We start from the raw sequence: 18,413 nt of genomic DNA, 5'->3' as shown, positions 1-18,413 counted from the left end.
AAGAGAAATAATGATGATAGAAATGATAATATAAGTTTAAGAAAATTTTCTTATTTGGAGGTTACAGGATAGTTTGGGGATGAATTAGGATTATGGAGGAGGGAGGGACAGGGAAGGACTGCCTACAGCTAATAATTATTTGGGGACCAGAAAATAACTCAGTTGTGCTGAATTGAGCCTGGGAAAAATTGCAAGATCTTGCTAACAGTAGGGAAGAAGCAGTCAATCTATATTCTATAATACTGAAGAAGTGCATATACTTTTTTGTTCAGAGAGTATTCTGTAAAGAATCACAAGCTGCTTTTTGTGTCAGAATCAAAGTCGCTATATCTATTCATCATAGTTTTCTGGAGGAAAGTTGGGAAAGGCACAGCACTCTGCCTTCAGCTTCACACAATAATCATGATTGGATATATGCTGTGCTAGAATGAAGGGTACACGGCTACAGCTAACACACACTACAAAAAGAAAAAGGACAGAAGACACAGGATGTTATTCCAGAGCACCTACCAAATGATGAAGACAAGCTTAAAGTTCTCAAGCAGAGTGCCATTAAACATAGTCAAATATAATTCAGGGTAGATTATATTTAAACACTATAAGATTATGGACTCTCTAATATTCAAATAAAACACATCATTGTAAACCGTAAAATGTTAAGTGAAAAAGATAGACTTATTACCTAGTGATCTACTGATGTTCTTTGTTGCGACAAAGAAAATCTAAGACAATTGATAAACTGCTCTTGAAATTGTGGGTCTTCTGTTGGAGAAAGAGGAATTGATGGGAGGTGTGAATGGGTAGGTGACAAGCAGAGAAAGAATAAGGACATCTATTTCTACGTTCTTATTACTAAGGGAGGAATGATAGGCACACTGGCTTTGCCTGTGTACTGGTTACAAGACCCACTCTTGGCTTGCCTCCAGAGGACACCGGAAGAATTTCCATTCTTCCTCTTTTAGGCTTTTCCCCTTTACTAAGGGATACCCAAAGACTTATGGTTCTGTGTTTTTTATGAGAAAATCATGAAACTGGAGTAGGTAATGAGGTACTTGGCTAATGGCACTGCCTAGAACTCCAGGAAAGCAACATTTCAGATGAGGACAGTCTGACAAAAGTTCTTAGACTACCTCTACTCTTAGGCTTAATTCTAATATATGCAAAACTGGAGCAGCTCAACAACAGAGAAAATGTCTGTGCTACTTTGGACAAAGGTCATCATCAGCGCATGTGCTATCATGGGATTTGAAACTTGTCATCTTGTGTTTAAATTTATGTTCAGGAGTTCCCGTCGTGGCGCAGTGGTTAACGGATCCGACTAGGAACCATGAGGTTGCGGGTTCGGTCCCTGCCCTTGCTCAGTGGGTTAACGACCCCGCGTTGCCGTGAGCTGTGGTGTAGGTTGCAGACGCGGCTCGGATCCTGCGTTGCTGTGGCTCTGGCGTAGGCTGGTGGCTACAGCTCTGATTTGACCCCTAGCCTGGGAACCTCCACATGCCATGGGAGCGGCCCAAAGAAATAGCAAAAAAAATATATAAATAAATAAATGAATAAATTTATGTTCAGCTAAGAAAAAAAACATTGAAGGAAACTATTATTAATAAACAGTGTATTTTTATAATCAGAGGAAAATCAATAGTATTCAGTAGCAAGATTTGGTCAGGAAGAAATACAGTTACAATCTGGCATGCTGTTTATTTTAGCTTTTACAACAAAGCAAGGGTTTTAGGAATCTGAGGAAAGCTTCACAACCATTGACTTACATGGTCTCCAATTCTAAAAACAGTTTATAGTAATTTGGCAGCACGTACAACATGCATCAAATGCTCTGTATTATTCAATAACTAAGTAAGACACTGCATCATTCTCTTCATCACTTACAATCATATATTCAGTCCCTGTCACTTGAACAAGTCCGTTAATATTAAGGTATAAGGATCTTGGACAAAAACCAAGAAAAAAACCCCATGATCTTATTTATGTATTTTATGAACATGCAGCCCATAATTTTTGTTCTGATGAGCTATACATTTAAAAGAGTGATTTTTACTTGAATAACTGTAGATAAAACAAACCAGAAATTCTTAATCTCCTGCCAACAGGACAGGTTACTGGGTTAGACTATAGGGTACACACACTTTACCCTACATGCCTTTTGTTCTGAAGCATAACTCATATTAAGATGAGAATTTTGTTTATCTCATACTATCAGTGAATAGGAAGTTTGTACTGTTAAGGCCTCAGGAATTTTCCTTTAAGGTCAGAAATCTTTTTAAAACATGACCTAGGTAAACCAAGTAGACCTCATGGAGTTGGCTTGAGGAAGTTTTTCTAAGGCTTTAAAGTTCTGAGAAAGGGTTTCTCTTTTTGGGTATGACACTCATTTCTTCAAGCCCTTCTTAAGATGAGGCTCGAAGAGGTATTACTCAATCTGTATTATATAAAATAAAAAAGATTATTTTTCATAGTCATGTTATGCATTTCAAATATGAATTCAAACCTATCCTTTACTTAAAAAAATAAGGAAAATCATACCAAAATATTATCTGTAAAAAGAACTTCATGTTTCTAAAGAAACCACCACCAAAGTTATCTTAATATCACTAAGGCAATGTCTGATTTGATCATTTACCCATCACTCATTCAGGGAGTTTGAAGTAAGCATGACAGAAGTTTAAAATGTGAACTAGGAACATTAAATTTAGCTCTAATAAATTTAAGCTAAATATGAGCAATTTTTATATCATTACAGAGAACCACCTGGAGCAAATATATAAAATTCATAAAAGAAATGTTTCTTTTATAAAGTAATTCAAATTTTAACCAGATGTATAATTCAAGTTAGAAAACCAAATGGATCCCTCAAGAGTTGAAACAGTTTAATCGCATAGCTGTTTTACCTGATTCTATCCGATTTTTTAAAAAAAGTACTTGAAATTGCTTCTGTACTATACTTCCCAAACGGGTTTTGGAAGGTACAAGGTAGAAGCTGTAATGTTTTATTGCTGTTTATCTTCAGGTAGTAGTCTCTGTCAGAGGTTTGGGGAGGGTTCTCTTGCTTCTTCTAGCTTTCTGAGGATCCACTGTTGTGAGGAAATAAAGCAACACTTACTTCATCTGAATAAACTTGCAATGAAACTCAAAATATAATGAATGAAAATCTTTAAGAGTTCCCCTCGTGGCTCAGTGGTTAACGAATCCAACTAGGAACCACGAGGCTGCAGGTTCGATCCCTGGCCTTGTTCAGTGGCTCAAGGATATGGCATTGCTGTGAGCTGTGCTGTAGGTCACAGATGCAGCTCGGATCCCACGTTGCTGTGGCTCTGGCGTAGGCCGGCAACTACAGCTCCGAGTGGACCCCGAAAGAAAATCTTCAGGTTGTCTTTCCTGTTTGGTTAGCGGTATACTGATATAGCCAACAATTACAGTCACTATGCAGGAGAGATCATTCTCTACATGGTCCAGATAGCTGAGGGGCAATAGTATTGGGTTTAACAGTAGCAATAATGTTTCCTAAGGTTTCTGGACTTAGATGTTCATCTTCAGAATGAGAAAAGTAAAATGAACCATCTTGAGAGAGCTGACTGAATACCTCTGGCATAGTGTGAAAATTATTGATGTAGAGTATCTTCCAACTATGCCAATTTCTTTTCTTTTCTTTTTTTTTTTTTTGTCTTTTTGCCTTTTCTAGGGCTACGACTGTGGCATAAGGAGGTTCTCAGGCTAGGGGCTGAATCAGAGCTATAGCTGCTGGCCTTATACCAGAGCCACAGCAACTCGGGATCCGAGCTGCGTCTGCGACCTACACCACAGCTCATGGCAATGCCGGATCCTTAACCCACTGAGCAAGGCCAGGGATTTAACCCACAACCTTATGGTTCCTAGTCGGATTCCTTAACCACTGTGCCATGACAGGGACTCCCCAACTATGCCAATTTTGTATCATGAAATTTTCCTATATAGGATTCTACTAGTTGTACAACTACATATAATTCTACAGTGGGTAGTAGCATAGCAACATTCTTGAGCACATTAGATGCTTTCCTGATATGGTTTTCTATTTTGAAAGGATCTGAAATAGCAAAAATAAAATGCAAATACAATGTAAACATTTCTGCCAATAATGTCTATTATCATTAAGCCTGCATGACAAATAAAAGCTACAGAGGTGATATTGGGGTTATCCCTTATGAAAGCTTAGGCAAAGATATTTGTGCTTTTTTCACTTAAGAAAAACCTATTGAGAACAGCTCTAAAATAAGCAGAGAAAGAGAACTGTGCTCCAGAGCGTTTTCTGAATGTTACTGGCAGAGTAGGAAGATTAAAAAGAAATCTTCTGGGATTAAATGTCATGATGACAGAGATTAAAGGGGAAACTTATTACAGAGAAACTGAAATAGTTGGTAACGTCCTTCAGCAACATGAAAAAAATATGGCCTGAATTTTAGCTATTGTCATGTTCTACTGTCTCCCCATTACAGGCAATGTTCATATTAAACCCTGGTCACTTTATTCCTCTTTCTTTCTAACTTGTCCCCCTTTCAGTTTTCTACTGTTAGAATGTCAGTGTTGCCTTTATATCACAATGTCTAGAGAGAAAACTGCACAGTACATACTAAATGGTCCAAGGTACATGTATGTGGGTGGGAGAGGTTCCTGGTTTGAGCTCCAGATGTGAGAAGTGAACTGGTAAATAGTCATACCCAGCCAGGACCAAAACAGACAGGTTGGGAGGTCCAGGCTTCAGTAAAGAAGCCATGTGTTCTCATCTTAAGTTTTATGACACGTTGAGTACAATTCAGTGTCAGGAAGAGCATCTTAGTGGTGACTCATGAAGTGGATAATCAACATATAATCTTCCTTTTCTGACAGTGCACATCCTCACAATTGCCATAATCCCCAAAATATGCATAAGTGCTTTTCAGTTCACATCATTCATATTTTGAGGAAATTGAGGTTAACCCACTTCCCCAAGGTCCTAAAGGCAAGAAGGATCAGAACGAGTTTTTAAACCCAGATTTTCTGACTACAGGCTTGGCTCTTTCCCTTGTGTCATGTACAGTAATTAAAGAAAATGAATCACTATAGCTATACAGTAGAGAAATCAACAATGTGGGGCTATATTTTTGCTGCTGGAGCTGGTAGATTAGCATTACAATGAAATAATTTGTTTGTTGGGGTTTTTGGGCTAAGTATTACAGTTAGGATTTAAAATATGAAAAATCAATTTAATTTCAAAAGCTAATAGGTGTGTTGAATTCAAAATAACGAAAAAATGGTTTCGGGTAAATATTATCTAGTTTCATATACCAAAACTGTCAAAACACAAAATTAAAAAACAAACATAACTTATCTGCCTTAAAGAATAGTTCAACTTACATGGCTTTGAAATGAGAAGACAATACCTACTTAAGTAAAATATTGTATTTACCCTAGCATCCTCTGGGGTCTTGAAGTTAATTATTTTTCCAAACTCTTTGGCATGGAATACAGACTTCACCCGTTCCTATAAATAGAATAAGTAGCTTCATTAAAATGGAAGTCTAGTTGTGGAAATATAACAAAGATGTGCCATGGGAAAAAAAAGCTAAGAATGAGAAATCAAGAGGAATCAAACACAAATGGAAAAAAAGACCAATTTCTAATCTACACATTATCACTAAACCCAAGATAAAAAGTTTTAGATGTTATTTCAACTGCTAAAACCATAGAGAGTTGATGTAGAGGACAGGAAGGAGATAAGTCAGGAAGCAGTGCTACTGCTTTCCCTCTGCAAGTAATTTCTCAGATAGTTCTTGATGTCTGACCATGGACTCATGATCAATTCTGCTAAAAAATAATGTACACGTGTTGTATGGATATGTGCACATGTGTGTATGTATGTAACTTCTGACAGTTTAAGCCAGTAAGAATGCAATAGGAATGTAGCTTCAGAATCAAAGAAATTGGGGTGAGTCTTAGATCCTATATGATGTCCTCCACTTTTTATGTTCCTTTAGTATTCCATTCAGTGTTTGTGGGAAGAGAATGGTCTGATGGTGGATATTAAGCAGTAGAGGGACAAATAGAAAGAATGGGGTTATTGAGGAGGAGGGAGGAGTGACTACCTCTATTAACCATAGGTAAGGACATAGAAGAAGCAGTATTTTACTAGTCTAACAATTTCTATAAGTAATTCAACTATCTATGCATATCTAGGTTCTAGAAGAAATCAGATCCTTTTATTAAAAAAAAAAAGGATGATTGCTGATACAAGGTCTCAGGGGAAAGGTGGAAGGGGAAGAAATCAAGGAGGTTAAACGTAGTTTATCCTTGGAGATAAATAAGCCAAGAAATGCAACACTGGCTACAGCAGAGGGAAATAGGTACTCTTCATAATATCATATATGGCTATCGTCCTTTCATTTTCTGAGTTAGAGAAATTCTCAATGGAAAAGCTGGTCTAAGGGCCTCAAGAACTAATATCAAGTCTACTTAAGAGCTGCCCCATGTCTTTGGAATGTGTGGTAAAACTGTATAAATGGTTCTCACTAGTTAAGCACAAGCCTAGGGACAGTTCTATTCCAAAGGCTAGTCTAGAGAAATCTGCTATTTATGCCTGTCTGTGTGCAATGCCCTTTCTTCCAGTAACAATTTCTTGAATCTCCTTTCAGTAACTATTTCTCATGCTTTCTCACTCCAAAAATTTCAGATAGAGCTGCCCCTTTCTTCTTGGTAGCATAACGATGATCCCATGACCCTCACTTGCCAGCTGGCCCATTCCAGCTCCTAACTAAAGTGACTGGTACAGGAATAAGCAAGTGATTAAAGGTGGCCCAGTGAGAGGGTTTCATTCTGCTGAGTTAGTAGGATACGAGCCTGAAAGCTTTGCCGGCCATAGTGTCACCGAAGGATAACCTGCTTGAGAATGAAGCCAACTTTAATGAAAGCAGAACCTTTCATTAAAGTTGGGGGCGGCAAAGATAAAATAAAGGAGAGGAATGAATAGAGAATAAATACTAATGATGTCATTTGAGCATAATTAAGCTACAAGACACAGACTTGGATCAGTTATATGAGCCAATTAAATCTCTCAAATAAAACAAACAAAAATAACAACGAACAAAACTTGGGCTGAGTCACATATTTATGATTAATACAGCCAGTGGCAAAGGTCAAATACATTGTTTTGTATTTCTTTGTATTACCTATAGTTCCTAGTGCAATCATTACAACTTGACCATGGATTCTGAGTTTCTGATCATTTATCAAGTGACTACATTACTGTATTTTACATCAACATTCAAGTGCTAGGCACTGTGTTGTTAGTAATCAGATTAAGAACTAGTCTCTGCCTTTAAAAAGATTATGACTGAATTAGGAAGCTAATACTGTAAAAAGAGAAAGAACTGTCAATAGTAGGCTGTTAAAGAACTCTTCCTGTCCTTTAGCAAGATTTTCATGGAAAAATATTCTGTAGGCAACTGCTAGGGATTCTCAAGTGTACAAGTATCTCACTTTAGGTGCCTTGGATAGCAGTGGGGAGGAAAGGCACAGTTTTGTTACTGAGTATAACAAGATCACAGGAATGTTGTTGTCAATGTAAGAGCACATAAAGTAGCCTGTTTTTTCTTGGTCCAGCTTTCTTCTCTTTAAGCTTGAGTAAGACAGGAGGTGTAAAGAAAAACTATACAAAGACAAAGCAACATCAATAAAAGAGGTGGAAACATTACAAAAGTAAAGACTATTTTAATGTGTTGTTTTCAGTCCCAAGTTTTCAAAAAAAAAAATCTATTCAACATACCTTTGCTTCAATGCGCAACCTTCTCCCATGAACAATGAATGGCTCTTTGGTAAACTCGTCAAAACTATACTGCCATTCACACGTAAGCTGTCCAAATGTTCCTTTTGTTACAAACAACACGCCACTCAAAAGAAAAAAATAACCCACTTTGAAAACCGAAGCACTTATAGTCAATAATATTAGCAGCATACTCATTCTTTGCAAGTGCACAGAGGTCATATACCAAAAGAGACTATATTCAGGGTCATAAAAACAGTGAATTTAAAAGAACTGAAATCATATAAAGTATGTTCTCAGATCATAATGCAATTATACTAGAAAACAAGTAACAGAAAGATAACAAGAATATTTCCAAATGCTTACTTAAAAACATACTTCTAAAAAAAAATCCATGGGTCAAAGAATCTCAAAGGATATTAGAAAATATTTTGAACTGAATGAGAATGAGAATACAGTTAACAAAATCTGTAGCAACGATTAGTGGGAAATGTATAGCACAACATATATTAGAAAAAATACTTATAAAGTGAAATACATAAGGAACTTTTTTAAAAAATAGGAAAAATTTACAAAACCAATGACCAAGCAATATTTTGGGAACTTTCATGTAATTAATGCTTAATTTCAAGACTTGCAGATAATTAATGCTTTAGAAAAATGCTTTTATTATTAAGGCTTTGTGTAATACATTTACCAACCTATATCAGAACGCTGCTTTTAAGATTCTTATTTACCCTCATTTTGAGGAAATAAATCAAGAAATGAAAGTCCATTCTGTCCATAACAATTCTATTTAATCCTTCCTTAAATGACCTTTCTTCCCCCTTTTTTCCTTCTGGTTGAAACATCAATAGTAGGTATAACCAGAGGCTTCTTTAAAAGTGACACATATTTTAAGCTAAAGGACTGAATTAAAGAAACAGCTGGCACCTGGCTAGAATGGAAAAGGAGAAAGTTAATCAAGATATTTTCTCTCATCTCAGTCTTCTGTCTCTGATCCCCTTTTACCAATCCTGGACTGTAAGGGCTGTCGCAACAAACCTACTGTCCTCTAGGACATCTTCACCCATGTGAAAAATCAAAGATAGGCTAGTCCTGTTGCAGGCACTTAGTACTCCCTCTCCTGATTCAAAGATCCTTTATTTTCACATGAGGAAATGGAAAAGAAAGGACATCCTAAGTATAAATAGCACTTTCCAGTCATCTACAACTAACTCACTAAACTTACTCTGTCAAGGTTGATGTCATTTTATTTAAAGAGGTCTACTATATTGAGAAGAAAGTAATTTCTAAAATGTTTCAAGATTTGGAAATAATGAACTTTGCAACTGACTCTTACTTAACCCTGACAAGTCACCTTTAGTCAATGGGGAGAAAGGTTCATAAAACATGATTGAAAATTGCTATAAGGAGTTCCCATCGTGGCTCAGCGGAAACAAATCTGACTATTATCCACGAGGATGCCTTACTCAGTGGCTTAAGGATCTGGCATTGCCATGAGCTGTGGTATGGGTTACACACACGGCTCAGATCTGCTGTGGCTGTGGCTGTGGCCAGCAGCTATAGCTCCAATTCAACCCCTAGCCTGTGAAATTTGATACGCCGTGGATGTGACCCTAAAAGACAAAAAAAAAAAAAAAAGAAAGAAAAAAGAAAATCGCCATAAACAAAAGTGACATATAGAAACACTGTAAGTATAAATGTTCAGAAACAACTTAGACGTACATTTTAGTACATACTTCTGAATGAATACTAGGCAGTCATTTACAAATTAAGGAAGATTGCCATATGCTGACATGGAATACTCTTTAAGACATAGAACTTAAGTAAAAAATTAAGGTACACAATAGCGTGTATTCACATTTACATTAAAATACATACGTGTACGTTTGTATAGGCAGATGTATGCTTTTATAGGCATATGTTTGCTTATATAGGCATAGAATATTTCAAGAAAGATACAAAAGAAACAAAATTAGTTGCCTCTATGAAGGGGAAAAGAGGGACTGGTATCTGAGATGGGATGAATAATGGCTTTCACATTTATACCTTCTGTGTGAGTTTTCTACTTTATGTTACTTTTTAAAAGAAAATTAAGATAGCGCTATAAATTTTAGAATCAGAAATTATTAGGATTAAAAACAAAAAATGTTTGCTAGGTTCAGTAGTCAATTTGAATCAACAAGATGCTTATATAAGTTTATCTTTTTGGCAGTGAACAAAACCACATAGGTTAATTAACCATTCCTTTCTATTTAGCCATAATCTCTCCTGCCACATTTTCACTCTCCACCATTCAGAAATCCACCCTAACACTGCATTTGCTTATTCTTTCCCCCAGTTGCATAATAATAACTCCTGCAATACTTGCTCCTCTAAGGCTATGCCACTGTGTATTTTTGCATGAATCCCTCTACCATCCAAATATATGAATATTTGCCAGTATCTTAGAGTATCCATATAAAAACTGATCCATCTGCAATATACCACCAGAGGATGACTGACATCTGGGGTAAGCTGAAATTGTGTACTTTTTCAGAGACAGGGACGGAATGGTATTGCTTATCCTTAAGAGAATTGTCTTATGGGAATTTCTGTATCTATTTAATTGGCTGAAATAAACACTAAAATGTTTAATTTAAAATTGTTTGTGCAGTTATGCATTTATCTGCATTAATGCACAGTTTTAAGGATAGGGGAAGAGAACTATAATTAGCAGGAATCAGTGTTACTTACTAAATGTGAATTAACAACTGCTTTACTTCATGAGTGACTATCGGTTAACCCCTTGTCAAATTATAGAAAATTTAGAAAAAGCAAGTTACCTTTTGGTTATCATTAGCATATCTGTTTTATTGATCATGACATGGGTAAAGTATTTGTATTTTGCAAATCTTCCATCTTCCATGACCTAAAAAAAAAAAAAAAAAAAAGATGAGAGTGAGAAAATTGATAACATCTGATTCTAATGCAAGTAATGCCTAACTGATCCTCTAAAAACCTTTTCCAAGGGGGCAAATTATTATGCTCATAAGGTAAATATTTTGTCAGAAAGTTGAATATTCATGAAATCACTGCTGCTCCCTTTTTAAAAGTACCTATTTGTACCACTTTATCAAATGTAGCTATACCAGTCTTTAATGCTATATTTTTAGAAGATATTGTTATCTCACCAAGATAAAGCTGCATCTACTAAAGTTACTATTCAATGATCATTTTCATTTTGAATTGGAAAAAAGATTAGTATTTGATCACATCTATACAAAAATACATGTAAGCACTAACACATATTTAAGCATATGCATCAAGTATTACTATTAGCCCCCACCTTGCTTTTGTCCTGGAATTTTTATATCTGCCTTACAAATAAGCTTTTACTTGCCAGCCTCATAATTCATCAAAAATTAAGAAGCAGAGTGTTTCTGGACAAACAGGAAACCCCAGGACCTAATTAGCCTATGCAATAGCTTTTGAGTTTATTTTTAATTCAGCTGAAACACTGTCTACCCATGACATAGTCAACAATTCTTTGTTCCAGAAAACATTAAGATAACAACATAAATGAAACAGACTTTACTCATGTCACTTATATATAAAATAGATTGCAGGCTATTCTTTTTTAAAGGCAAGCAATGTAATTGTGACTAAGATTCCTTAAGAATTGAGCCCAAATGTTAGATTTCTTGAAAAAATTCCAAAACAAGATATAAAGATCCTATAAAGAAAATTGTATTCCATGAAACTATATCAAAAAACTAAAATTAGGTAATTTAGAAGAAAGCTAACAACTGACTTCAAAATAAGGTTGCTTTAGAAGGCTGACAGAACAGACTAAGGGAAACAGAAATTAATAAAAACAGCAGGATACAACATACAAATTAACTGCATGGAAGAATTTTGTAACTTCAAAGATCATAATATTGAGGAAAGAGTATCCTCACTATTTACTGCAGTAGGTAGGGCAATTAAACCCAAATTCTTTGAATTACAAATGAAAAAGGGACATAGCCACAGATTCAGAAGAAATTAATAAAGTTATTAATTTATTAATTATGCATATAAATTTGAAAAACTAGGTGAAATAGGTCATAGTTTAAGAAAATATAAATTGTTAAGAGAAAAAAGCATCAAATATTGGCAAGGAAGAGTAGAAATTATTTGTAGATGATGGTATCTGGAAAATACAAGTACACAAAACTCAGTAACTTGAGGGAAAAAATCCTGCTTACGAGGGTAATAAAAAAGATAATATTTATAGGTAAGTCTAATAAATAAAGAATTTGTACAATAAAAAAAAGCTGTGAACTCTATTGAGGGGAATAACAGAAAAATCTGAAATGGATGGAAATCCATCATGATTTATTCTTGGATATAAAAATTCATTATAATAAAGATGTTATTTTCTCATCCCTTTTTATACACACACATTCAATGTGTTCCTGAGATCGTGTCTGTTAATTTTTTTTGTGGAGAGGGAAAAGTGATTTGACAAAATTGTACTGAAAAATAAAATCCTACATATCCAAACACAGAAATTTACAAAGTCAAGACAGCATTTCAAACTACTGGACGAAAATATGCATTACCAAGTAAGTGCGTACGTTATTTCAAGCAACTTGCCAGCTAAAGCTGGATCCCTTTCTCTTTACATCGAATTAATTCTACATGGATCATTGATTTAACTATACAAAATGAAACTATAGAAGTACTAGGAAAAAATTTTTTAATAATCTTAAAGTGAAGGCTTTAAATATAAAACACAAATTCATAAAACAAAGGGAAAAACTGTTAAGTATGTGGAAATTAAACACTAATGAATAGCAAGGCAGTAAGCAAGTAAATACAGATGTAGTAAAATAAAATAAAAATCAAAGGATAAGTAGGGAAAATATGTCAACAGTGATATAAAACTAATTTCGTAACAGAATTATAGTACTACGAATAAGCAAATAGGAAAAAAAAATGAGTGAATTTACAAGAAAATGTGTGAGGATATGCTACAGCTTCAGCAAAATACAAATCAAATCTATAATAAACATTTGAGAATATGTTCCACTCAACTCAAAATCAAGAAAATGCAAGTCAGGAGTTCCCATTGTGGTGCAGCGGAAACGAATCCGACTAGGCACCATGAGGTTGCAGGTTCAATCCCTGGCCTTGTTCAGTGGGTTAAGGATCCAGCATTGTGGTGAGCTGTGGTGTAGGTCACAGATGCGGCTCAGATCTGGTGTTGCCGTAGCTCTGGCATAGGCCGTTGGCTACAGCTCAAATTAGACCCCTAGCCTAGGAACCTCCATATGCCACGGGTGCAGCCCTAAAGAGACCAAAAAAAAAAAAAAAAAAAAAAAAAAGAAAGAAAAAGAAAACACAAGTCAAATGAATGTACCCTTTGAGTTAGCAACTCCCCTGCTAAAATTTATCTTACGAAAAAGTATGCCAAGGCATACATATAGGACTCTTCATAATACTGTGCTAAATGCAAAAAATCTGAATGTTCAGGAGTTCCCATCGTGGCGCAGTGGTTAATGGATCCGACTAGGAACCACGAGGTTGCGGGTTTGTCCCTGCCCTTGCTCAGTGGGTTAATGATCCGGCGTTGCCGTGAGCTGTGGTGTAGGTTGCAGACGCGGCTCGGATCCCACGTTGCTGTGGCTCTGGCATAGGCCAGAGGCTATAGCTCCGATTTGACCCCTAGCCTGGGAACCTCCATATGCCACGGGAGCGGCCCAAGAAACAGCAAAAAGACAAAAAAAAAAAAAAAAAAAAAAAATCTGAATGTTCAAAAGCAGGGGACTGTTTAAAATAGAGTATAGGCATATAATGGAACATTATGCAGTTAGGAAAAAGAAAAGGGCAGATCTGTGTGTGCTGATACAAAAAGATGTGCAAGATACATATTTTAAGTGAAATTAAATTAAATTACTGACAGTGAGTTTGGGGGAGTAGAAACACATACACATACACTTATTTATATAAACAAAAAAATTCTGGTAACATGCCAATCTGTTCATAGCATTGGTCTCTGGGCTTGGGAAGGATAATGGTGAGGGTGGGAATAGAAGTGAAGTTTTTATTTTAACTTTACAATCCTTTTGTTTCAGCTTTTTGGTAATAGAAATTAACTTGAAAGTATTTATTTTCTTTTGTTCTGTATGGCCAATTTTTTTTTTCTTTTTTTGTCTTTTGTCTTTTTAGAGCCGCACCTGAGGCATATAGAGGTTCCCAGGTTAGGGGTCTAATTGGAGCTGTAGCCACTGGTCTATGCCAGAGCCACAGCAACACCAGATCCTGAGCCGCGTCTGTGACGTACACCACAGATCATGGCAACTCTGGATCCTGAACCCACTGAGAGAGGCCAGGGATTGAACCCACAACCGTATGGTTCCTAGTCGGATTCGTTTCTGCTGCTCCATGACAGGAACTCCTGTATGGCCAAATTTTAAAATAAGGAATACAAATGTTGATTTCTTAAAGCATATCACTATTACTAGGAGTCAAGAGTCTATAAACTCCACTAATTGACCACAATCTTCAAAAAAACTTGAAAGCTAATGGTTCAATTCTAAGTAATTAACTTCTATTTCAACATTACGTTGTTTGGGTATTACAACTGAGTCTGACTTTTATCACTTTTCAGACCCAATCTAATCTGTACATTTATGTAATTAAACCACTTCAATAGACACAACAGCATCTGATATAAATAAAAGCTTAAAAAAGTAATTCTTCAAATGCTTTTTGGAGTTCATAAAAAAATCTTAAATCCAACACTTGAAATACAGATGGTCAAAATAGTCTGCTTTGAAAGGTATAGTGAACTGTATGTAATCTTTCTTATTAGAATGGATGTATCTGAAAAAATATCAAAGACAACTCCATATACAGCAGAATTGTGATTAGTCTTCATTACAAGCACAGGAATATGGAATAAGAACAGCACTAATGAGTAGAAACTACAACTTTGGAACTTAGTTAAAATAAATCCCACAGAAGGATGGGAGAGAAGTGATAGCTTATCAGCCATCATCTTCCATCATATTATAAAGAATCTACAGATGTCATTGCCTTTGGTCACAAATTTCTAATTATTTGACTTTATAAATTCACTATACATGAAGCTTTATACTTTTCAAAACACTTATTTAAAAACCTGGAATTTTAGACCTGAAGGATTATTATTATTCATCCAAACGAATCTTTTCCTTTTATACACAAAGAAATTGAGGATCATGTAAGTGTCTTTTCCATCTAATCTTCACAACAACCTTGTCTAATTAGGTTAAGATTACAGTTAAGTGACTTGCTTGGGGTCACACAGTAAGTTGCAAAACTGGGCTCCGAAAAATGGTTTCTCCACTTGTAATTCTAGTGTTTTTCATACACAATGATAGTGTCAGTCACACGTTTCCCTGGTACCTCAAAAATGTCTTCAATATCCCTGGGTGCTAGACATTGCTGAGGTAGGTTACTAAAGCAGCTCAGGTTGGCTGAATTTTTTTCAGGTTAATGGGGTCCAAATAATGTAATATTAATATTTTATCTTCCTCCATCCCGAACACGTTAGGTATGAACGTTTTTACTAAAATAATTTATGGTACCCATTAAAATAAAGGAAGAAGCAAAACCATGGCTAGGAATCACATTAGAGCCTTTACATCAAGACCAAAGTTTGAAAAAAAAAAAAAAAAAAAAAAAGGACCAAAGTTCAGCAGAAATATCAACAGATTTGCCTAAGTATCAAGTACAATCACTAGTACTTTAGACGTTAGTGTCATTTACACGCTATAGTGTTAAAGGAGAGCTTTTTTTGCCTTATTCATTATAAGAATATATGAATTATCTATCTTTAAGAATTTTCTTAAAGAAATAAACAGAGAAACAAAGGAAACTGCATTCACTATACATAATTATTCAGACCTATTAAGTAATGATTAAAATGTAAGGTTAGAGTTCCCATTGTGGCTCAGTGGTAATGAACCCGACTAGTAACCATGAGGATGCGAGTTTGATCCCTGGAGTCACTCAGTGGGTTATAAGGATCTGTTGTTGCCATGAGGTGCAGTGTAGGTCACAGACGTGGCTTGGCTCTGGAGTTGCTATGGCTGTGATGTAGGCTGGCAGCTAGAGCTCCAAATCAACTCCTAGCCTGGGAATTTCCAATGCCATGGGTATGGCCCTAAAAAAAAGACTAAATAAATAAATGCATAAAATAAAATGTAAGGTTACTGGTAAAGGGCCTCTTTTGCATTAGGAAAAATGAGTATGTAAACCTAAGTTTATTAGATATAAATAAATCCAAAGCAAATTGATTATACATTAGAAACACACAACAATTAGGAAGTGAAAAGACAGCTGTGTCAGGGTTACTATTATCTATTTCCTGCCAGGTAAGTCCTAGTACTTTAGAAAAAGAACATACCTAGCAACTATAGTAACACAGAAAACACTGCTAAGTTTCAAACCATCTGAATGCTAGGAAGTAGCAGAGTCCTGGAACAAAAATATTTCTGAAAAAAACAAAGCAAAATATCAAAAGATATATGATAGGAACAAATCACTAACATGGAAGGTTTTAAATCCTAAACAACAGAAGATGCTAATATTCACTAGAAATATAATTAAGAAAATTGGGTAAAAATAATATAGTTAAGCAAAAAACAAATAAAATCTAATCAATATCTGATTCTTTCAGAAGACCAAGTTTTATAGAGGTATAAACAATTTTATTTAGAAGATAGCAGCATGAGTGGTAAAAGGAAAATGAAAGTCATTTAGATGAAAGATAAAGTAAGAATAATACGCTATCAAACAAGAGAATCTACTGGATAATAAATAATTGGTTTTACAGATTGGCTAATTTGAATAGTTAGGAGATAATGGGGAAAAATGAAAAGTTTATGAACAGATTATATTAAAAAATTAAGTTTACATTTAAAAATAAAATTCAAGGAGTTCCGTTGTGGCACAGCAGAAATGAATGTGACTAGTATCCATAAGGATGACGGTTTGATCCCTGGCCTCACTTGGTGGGTTAAGGATCCATGTTGCCATGAGCTGTGATGTAGGTGGTAGACAAGGGTCAGAGCATGAGCTGTAGTTTAAGTTCTAGACCTAGCTCTGATCCTGTGTTGCTGTGGCTGTGGTATAGGCCGGCAGCTGTAACTCCAATTCAATCCCTAGCCTGGGAATTTATATTTGCTGGCCCTAAAAAACAACAAAAAAAAACCCCAAAATAAAAAATAAAAACAAAATTCAAGGAGGTAAACAAATGGTAAATGCTACTATTTCTCAATTATTCAAGAAGTAAACAGATGATTTGTTCAAATATCTTTCGAGAAAAATGGAGTCAATAAGTTCAGCTTCCTTAGAGTTCTCTGATTAAAGGTTAGGGATAAAAAGTTTTATCAATTCACTTTAAATACAGGAGATCTGAGGACTCGAAAAAACAAGGTATTCAACCAAGCTTCATGGGTAACTGTAGTAGAAATCAATTACCTGAAAGCTCAATGATTTCATAATATAACAGAATAAATACAAACATGAGTTAACTAGTGGTATTCAGCTTATTATGTGAGGCAAATTGATTTTTTTTAAAAAAATGAAATCTCACTGACTGCCATCGAATCTGAAGAGGAATTAGGCTTTGTTTAATCCCCCTATGCCTTTTCTCCTCCCATGTTAATGAGCTATTTTGACCATCAACCAAAGTATAAATTATGCTGACAGCCTAGGACAGGAAAGCTGAGAGTAACCTTGTGACATAAAATCAAATAAAAGAAACTATTATCTTAAGGATTGTGAATTGTCATCAACTGGTTCAACTAGAACAGTTTGGCGAAAGGAAAGAATTGTGCTCATGACTTGATTATGTGCACTGACAACAGCAGACCATTAATTAACCTAATACAGTCTAGAAGGCCAGAGAAGTTCGTCAGAAATAGTGTCTAAGTGGATAGTTACAAAGTCTCTCTAATTCATTTCCAGCAGAACCTCTACTGAACAACATTTATTGACACATGATACTACATAAACCTGAAAACAGTTAACATTTCTTTTAAAAAACTGTACAATTAAAAGCAGTCAAATCACTGAGGTTTTATTGCTTCTATTGCTTACCAATTAATGTGTGGAAACTGTCACAACATTCTAACTATTCTATTAACCTCAAAGGAAAAAAAAAGGCAAAATCTAATTATGGCTTTATTTTGGTAAAGAATAGACAAATGAGGATAAAGAATTTATATAATGACAAAGAATATAAACTGGAATTCATCAGGTATAATGAAAATATGATAATGAGTTCCTACTAGACACTGTACTAATAATCACATACCTCACTTGTTTTAGTCCTAGCAACACTATCGACTATTATCTATGTATTATATACTAAGGTACTATTACTACTACAATTATCTCCATTTTATAGTCTGGAATATGAGATCAGACTAGCATAATAAAAGGCTATGGCAAAAGGAAAAGGCTGGTATTGTACTCGGGTTTACATGGTTCCAGAAACCAGGCCCTGACCATATAGCATGATTCATCTCAGGTATTTTTATTGTCAAAATGAGTTAGCACAGAAGAAATTACATATATTCTAGTAGATAGAGTGGGATCTCATTTGATTTTT

General features: G+C 35.3%; 1 protein-coding gene across 1 annotated transcript in view; it reads right to left on the bottom strand.

Annotated features, from left to right (window-relative positions):
• VPS13A (vacuolar protein sorting 13 homolog A) overlaps nucleotides 1,536-18,413 on the bottom strand; it is a 262,005-nt gene continuing 245,127 nt past the window's right edge. Inside the window, 4 exon segments of the mRNA XM_021065108.1 lie at nucleotides 1,536-3,083; nucleotides 5,432-5,506; nucleotides 7,784-7,907; nucleotides 10,609-10,694. Of these exon segments, the coding sequence (XP_020920767.1) occupies nucleotides 3,033-3,083; nucleotides 5,432-5,506; nucleotides 7,784-7,907; nucleotides 10,609-10,694 (336 nt within the window). The 3' untranslated portion in view covers nucleotides 1,536-3,032.

This window comes from Sus scrofa, chromosome 1, assembly GCF_000003025.6.
Source record: "Sus scrofa isolate TJ Tabasco breed Duroc chromosome 1, Sscrofa11.1, whole genome shotgun sequence".
Classification (NCBI taxonomy): domain Eukaryota; kingdom Metazoa; phylum Chordata; class Mammalia; order Artiodactyla; family Suidae; genus Sus; species Sus scrofa.
The sequence above is the reverse complement of the archived record's forward strand: the minus strand, read 5'-3'. Positions and strand labels throughout refer to the sequence as shown.